The sequence below is a fragment of the Dipteris shenzhenensis genome, chromosome 24, assembly GCF_047967505.1.
Source record: "Dipteris shenzhenensis isolate YYH24624 ecotype China chromosome 24, Dip_SZ_1.0, whole genome shotgun sequence".
In the NCBI taxonomy this organism is placed as follows: domain Eukaryota; kingdom Viridiplantae; phylum Streptophyta; class Polypodiopsida; order Gleicheniales; family Dipteridaceae; genus Dipteris; species Dipteris shenzhenensis.
Genome location: NC_141619.1, coordinates 31761559 through 31767340, shown reverse-complemented (window position 1 = coordinate 31767340; position 5782 = coordinate 31761559). Strand labels below are relative to the sequence as shown.

Below are 5782 nucleotides of genomic sequence, written 5' to 3'. Positions count from 1 at the left end.
TCTATCAGCACCAAAGAAGCCATAAGGTTTTCTAATCCTACCAGCACCAAAGACACCATAGGGCCTTCTAGTCAAGAGAGAACACGCCTTAGCAAAAGGCTTAGAGGAACACAATGCAACATCAATTCGACAAACTGTCATCAATTCCATTCAGTCCCTTATTTTTCGCCTCACCATTTGAATAGCACATTAGTAACACCCTAAGAATATAAATCTAACAAAGGCACTCACACACACCTCAATAAGTATTAGATTAAAGGTCCATCAACAACCACCTAGCATTCTTTTAGAATTCGAGAGTACTACTCCAAGGCTCTTTTCACTAAACCATGGATTAGTAAATATAAATATTTAAAATCTAAGATTATCTATCCACTTTAAGTAGATTAAACAATCATCAATATGACTTCTAGCCCAACCAATAATCTCATAAGAGATTACCACATGACCACCCCAAAATTAACAAATAAATCAAAGTTAAATGGCTAACAACAAATATTACACTTATTAATTAGAAATATTAGGAGCTCTCATCATTAAAAGTAAGTAGTCTATCCTAATTCCTATTACCAATTTGAAATGAAAACCTATTGACCTCAGCACATCAATCAAGACCACATAATAGTACTCACAACTCATCATCCTCTATCAGGAACTTATAGGCTAACTTTTTAAAGAGGAACCCTAATATATACACACACACATAGCAAAGAAACAACCACACACACACACACATGTACACTCCATGTACACTTTTAATATCATATGCCACCATATGGATCCATATTAACAAAGTCTACATAGAAAATGTCACCCAAAAAGTCCACATAGAAAATTTCATTCTTTAATTTTGTGTCATTTTAAACATTTGATTCTTCTTGCTAAGAATCTACTTGTTGCTTATGTTTACCTATGTATGTAGTGTCCTTCCATGTCATCCTTGTTGAAGATAGAAGCATTAAGACATATATCCCTACTATATGACTTGATGAGGGGTAGACATAATGCTGGTGATGGGCCTACCATAGGCTTAAGTTAGCCAAATATATGTTGGATATAAGGCCACACATTGGTCCACTTAAGGTACTGATTGAAAACTGAATTCAATTTGTCCTATCTCAGATATATTGGCTACAATAATACATTGCATTTACATTTCATGCAATATCAAACGGCTTCATGTTCAAATAGATAAAACCTCCACATTATTATCATTCTAGCAAACATTAAATGTTAACACTAGATTGTACTTGATTGCACAAGTCGTCTTTTGGTGCTTAATTTTATAGATCTAGCCAAAATTTTAATTTTTATATTTAATATGTTGGCGAAATTTTCCAAATATATTTATTTATTATATAAAAATTTGGTAAATTTTCATGGACTTTATTTATAATTTTATAATCTTAAAGGCTAAACCTAGCTCTTTTTTTGTTTTTAGTTTCAAATTGTGGTGAATATACCAAGATGTTATTTTTATAAAAGCATATAAACTTTCACAAGCCAGATAAAACTTTCTCTTATTAATGAAACTAACGTGAAAAAATCATCCCTGGAGCTTAGAGTCCCACAACCCTAGGAGGAAGCATGATAAGACTTGTGCATCACTCATCCTCTCATGCGGTTTGTACTGGGAGTTGAAGTGCTTGATTTAGGCAATGTTATCTCAAAGGGACTCGGTCTCCCTCTACTTGACCTCATATAATTGATTAATAGGACTCCATTTGAGATCACTAGGGGCAAACCCCACTATAAATTATTTTCACAGTGTGTCCCAAACGCCAATTATGGCACCTTATCAAAGATGTAGAAACAATAGATGGTGGATAGACTTCCATTGATTGTAGGCGTGGATAGAGTCAACAGAGTTTGCATGGAGGGAAAGAAACATCTATAGGAGACCACATCAAGGGGCAAGGTGCCACTGGAGTTAGTACACTCTGACATAAGTGGGCATATGTCGACAACTTCATTAGCAACAGGTTCTCACTTTTCTCTTACTTTTATTGATGATTACAACCGATTAGTTTGGGTGTATTGCTTGGCCAAGAAGTGACAAATTCAAGGAACAGAAGGCAAAGGTAGAGAAGAAGATAGGGAATTGTGTGATAGATTTTTGGACTAATCATGGGGGGATTTTACTTCAATAAAATTCAATGCTTTCTGTAAGAAACATGGAATAAAAGAAAACTCCCTACACCTCATATATCTCAACAAAATGGAGTTGCTAAAAGGAAGCATTGGACAATCACTGAGGTGGGATTAACCATGTTGAGGGGGAAGCACCTGTGAGAAGCTTATTGAGATGAAGCAATGAACACAGTCATTCACATCCTCAACATGACAAAGACAAAGGTCATTGAAGACAAGACTCCTTTTGAAGCCTATTATGGTAAGAAACTTGACATCATGTGCTTGAGGATTTTCAGTTCTAACGCTTTTGTACATGTGCACAAGGATGAGAGGATGAAGCTAGATTCTATAAGTCACAAGTGTATCTTTGTCAGATACAATGAAGAGTCAAAGCAAATCGTCTCTTCAGTTCAACACGAATGTGGTCTTTGAAGAGATGGTGTCCCAGCTAGAAGAGGAGATTCATGACGTTCCAGTAGCACCCGTACCCAAATTGACAATCAAGGAGATTGAGAAGCTGAAGAGACCGAGGAGTCAAAGAAGAAGCAAGAGCCACTAGAGCCACACCTGTGAAGACATATTGATGGAGAAAAAGATACCGCAATGGTAGTTGAGAACCTTGCAGGAGTCTCGGGTAACAGACATACCTGAGTCTAATTCTGGGGTAAGGATCTCTCTATGCATTTCGAGAAATCCTTTTGTGAACTATGCTTTAGTAAGGAGGCCAGATTCTTTGAGGAGACAAAGCTGTACTAGAATTGCAGGCTACCATGAAGGTAGGATTTGGTGGATAGGCCTCGAACACCGGCACAAAAGATTTATCTTTCGCCCATGAAGGCTGCCCACTCCATGGCCAACTCCTTGAGGCCTATGCCATCCCTCTCCAACTGGTACACCAATCACAGGTGGTGACATAAATTAACACTACACGAATCACAAGTTGGTGACATAAATTAGTAGCTTGATTATTGCCCGTGCCACCTATTACTGATGATTGCCATCCTCCAAATTCTAGTTCCTCCTCAACGTGGTTAGAACCCACGTTTTGTTCATTGCAAGCGAGGCTGTCTACCCATGCGTGGAATCACATGGATGAGATACCGAAAATTCGTTCTCAAAGCAAAGGATGATATAAATCGGCGTTGCCCCCATGAATGCATAATAGATCTTACATGTTTCAACCTAAGGACGAGATGAGTTACAGTTACAGTGTCACGTTGCTGATGCTGGACGAGGCATCTGAGCAGCAGGGATGCCTCTATCGAAGGACGGCATTTATGTTCTTCTCCAGAAATGCGCTAAACGCAAGGACCTGGCCGCTGCCAGGCATGTTCATTCCTTTATGATCGGTAGTGGACTAGACGCAGTGGCCATCTTAGGTGACCACCTTATCCGCCTTTTTGCGGCTTGCGGGAACTTGCTGGAAGCAAATTTGTTATTCTGCAAGGTTGCAAACCCGAGCGTTTACACATGGCACGCAATTATTTCAGCACATGCCACGCATGGAGAAATGCAAAATGCTGTCGAATTGTATCATAAAATGCAACAAGAGGGCATAATAATGCCAGATAAACACATATTCACCTGCACAGTGAAAGCATGCGGTATCATAGGTTCCTTAGGGCAGGGTAAGCTGCTACACGATCAAATTATCAGGAGTGGGTTTGACACAGATCTTGTTGTTGCGAACTCCCTTGTTGACACGTATGCCAAGTGTAACAGACTGCGGGAGGCATACAAGGTGTTTTCCAAGCTGCCAAATCCAGACGTAATTTCATGGAGCACTATGATTGCAGGGTGTGCTCAAAATGGGTATAATATTCCTGCTCTTGAACTTTTCCAGAAGATGCAAGGAGAAGGCATGAACCCTGACAGAGTTATGTATCTGTGCATCTTGAAAGCATGTGGTAGCCTAGGAGCTTTGAGTTTTGGCCAGGTCATACATGATCATATAATTATTGGTGGGTTTCTATCAGATACTGCAGTCGGGAATACCCTAATTGATATGTACGCCAAATGTGGAAGCTTAGATGAGGCTCAAAAGGTGTTTGATAATTTGCCGAATCGAGATGTGGTGTCATGGTGCGCAATGATAACAGGGTTTACTCACCATGAGTATTGTTTTTCTGCTCTTGATTTTTTTTGGAATATGCAACAGGAGGGAACAAATCCAGACAGAGTCACATTTTTGTGCACCTTGAAAGCTTGTGGCAACATTGGGGCGATAGGGGAGGGTAAATTGATACATGATCAAATATTAAGGATTGGACTTGAACTGGATGTGGTTGTTGGAAGCACACTCGTAGACATGTATGCCAAATGTGGGAGCCTTGAGGAGGCTCACAAAGTCTTGGGCAAATTACAAAGGCGAAATGTGGTCTCTTGGAATGCAATGATTGGAGGATATGCTGAGCATGGTAATTGGAGGATGGCTTTCCAATGTTTGGATGATATGCAACAAGAAGGCTTACACCCAGTCGCTTCAACTTACTCGAGTATCCTCATGGCATGCAGTCATGCTGGCCTTGTCAAAGAAGGCTATTGTTACTTCAATGCTATGAAAGAACATCATGGCTTGAGACCGACTACTGAGCATTTCAACTGCATGGTTGACCTTCTCAGTCGTACAGGACGACTAGAGGATGCAAAAGAGTTCCTTGAAAGCATGCCAATGAGTACAGACATAAGTGGCTGGCTGTCTCTGCTCACTGCCTGCAGAAAATATGGCAATGTGAAGCTTGGAGAACAATGTTTCTTTGAAATTGTCAAGTTGGATCCCAATGATGCTGCTGGCTATGTGCTGATGTCAAGCATTTATGCTGATAGTCAAATGTGGGGGGAGGTTGATAAATTGCATGAGATGAGAAGGTGTGCCTTTGCTTGGAAAAAAGGTGGCCAGGCATGGATTGAAATTAAAAACATGGTGCATGAGTTCTTTGTGGGTGAAGCCTGCCACTTGCAAAACTACAAGATGTACGCCAAGGGAAATAGATTAACGAGGTCAATGAAACTGGAAGGATATGTGCCGGATTTGGATGCAATGGTGGATTCGTTGTTAGAGGCTGGAGGTTAGACACTTTTTATGGACCCTCTGGGAGCTAAGCCATAGCTTTTGGGTTTCTCCCTATCCCTGAAAGTACTATCTTTCCAGCAGCAGGTAAGTTAAATCCAATGTTTGATCTCACTTTCTGATATCAAAACGTTTTCTCCACAGGGCTATGGATCATGCCATGAAACAGAGGTTTTTTCTAACGCTGATTACTGCAAGCATAGAAAATCGATCATGATTACTGCAAGCATAGAAAATCGATCAACAGTCTTGGGCATCTCTTTGCCAGCTAAGCAATGGCTTGAGGATGTATAGAAAAGTGCATGCACATGCAGCTCGCACACTATCATCATCCCATCTTGCAATCATGTAGGCCCAGCCCATTATTTTCAGAAGTCTACGAGGAGGAAAGAGACAGCTGAGCCCCATTGTTTATTCAAGTCTTATGACTCAATGCTTAGTGGTAACTCCATTTCGAAGTCCATGCAGGTCTGCTCAAAGGGCTGATTTGGAGTCTCAAGGGGTTGAGCTAAACCAAGCGACTTCCATGTTCTAACACACCTGACATTGAGAAATATATTGATATATGTCACTTCGAAA

General features: G+C 40.3%; 1 protein-coding gene across 1 annotated transcript; it reads left to right on the top strand.

Moving 5' to 3' along the window:
* Positions 1-3174: 3174 nt before the first annotated feature.
* Positions 3175-5417, top strand: LOC147886492 (putative pentatricopeptide repeat-containing protein At3g15130). Its single transcript, XM_087395617.1, has 2 exons — positions 3175-5201; positions 5348-5417. Exons 1-2 carry the CDS (start codon positions 3386-3388, stop codon positions 5365-5367), a joined length of 1836 nt encoding a protein of 611 aa, XP_087251743.1. The 5' UTR covers positions 3175-3385; the 3' UTR covers positions 5368-5417.
* The last annotated feature ends 365 nt before the right edge of the window (positions 5418-5782 follow it).

Coding starts and splice junctions, on each gene's coding strand:
- LOC147886492 (XM_087395617.1), top strand. CDS start 3,386: ATGCCTCTATCGAAGGACGGCATTTATGTTCTTCTCCAGAAATGCGCT. Junction 5,202..5,347: donor TTCGTTGTTAGAGGCTGGAG/GTTAGACACTTT, acceptor TTTTCTCCACAG/GGCTATGGATCATGCCATGA.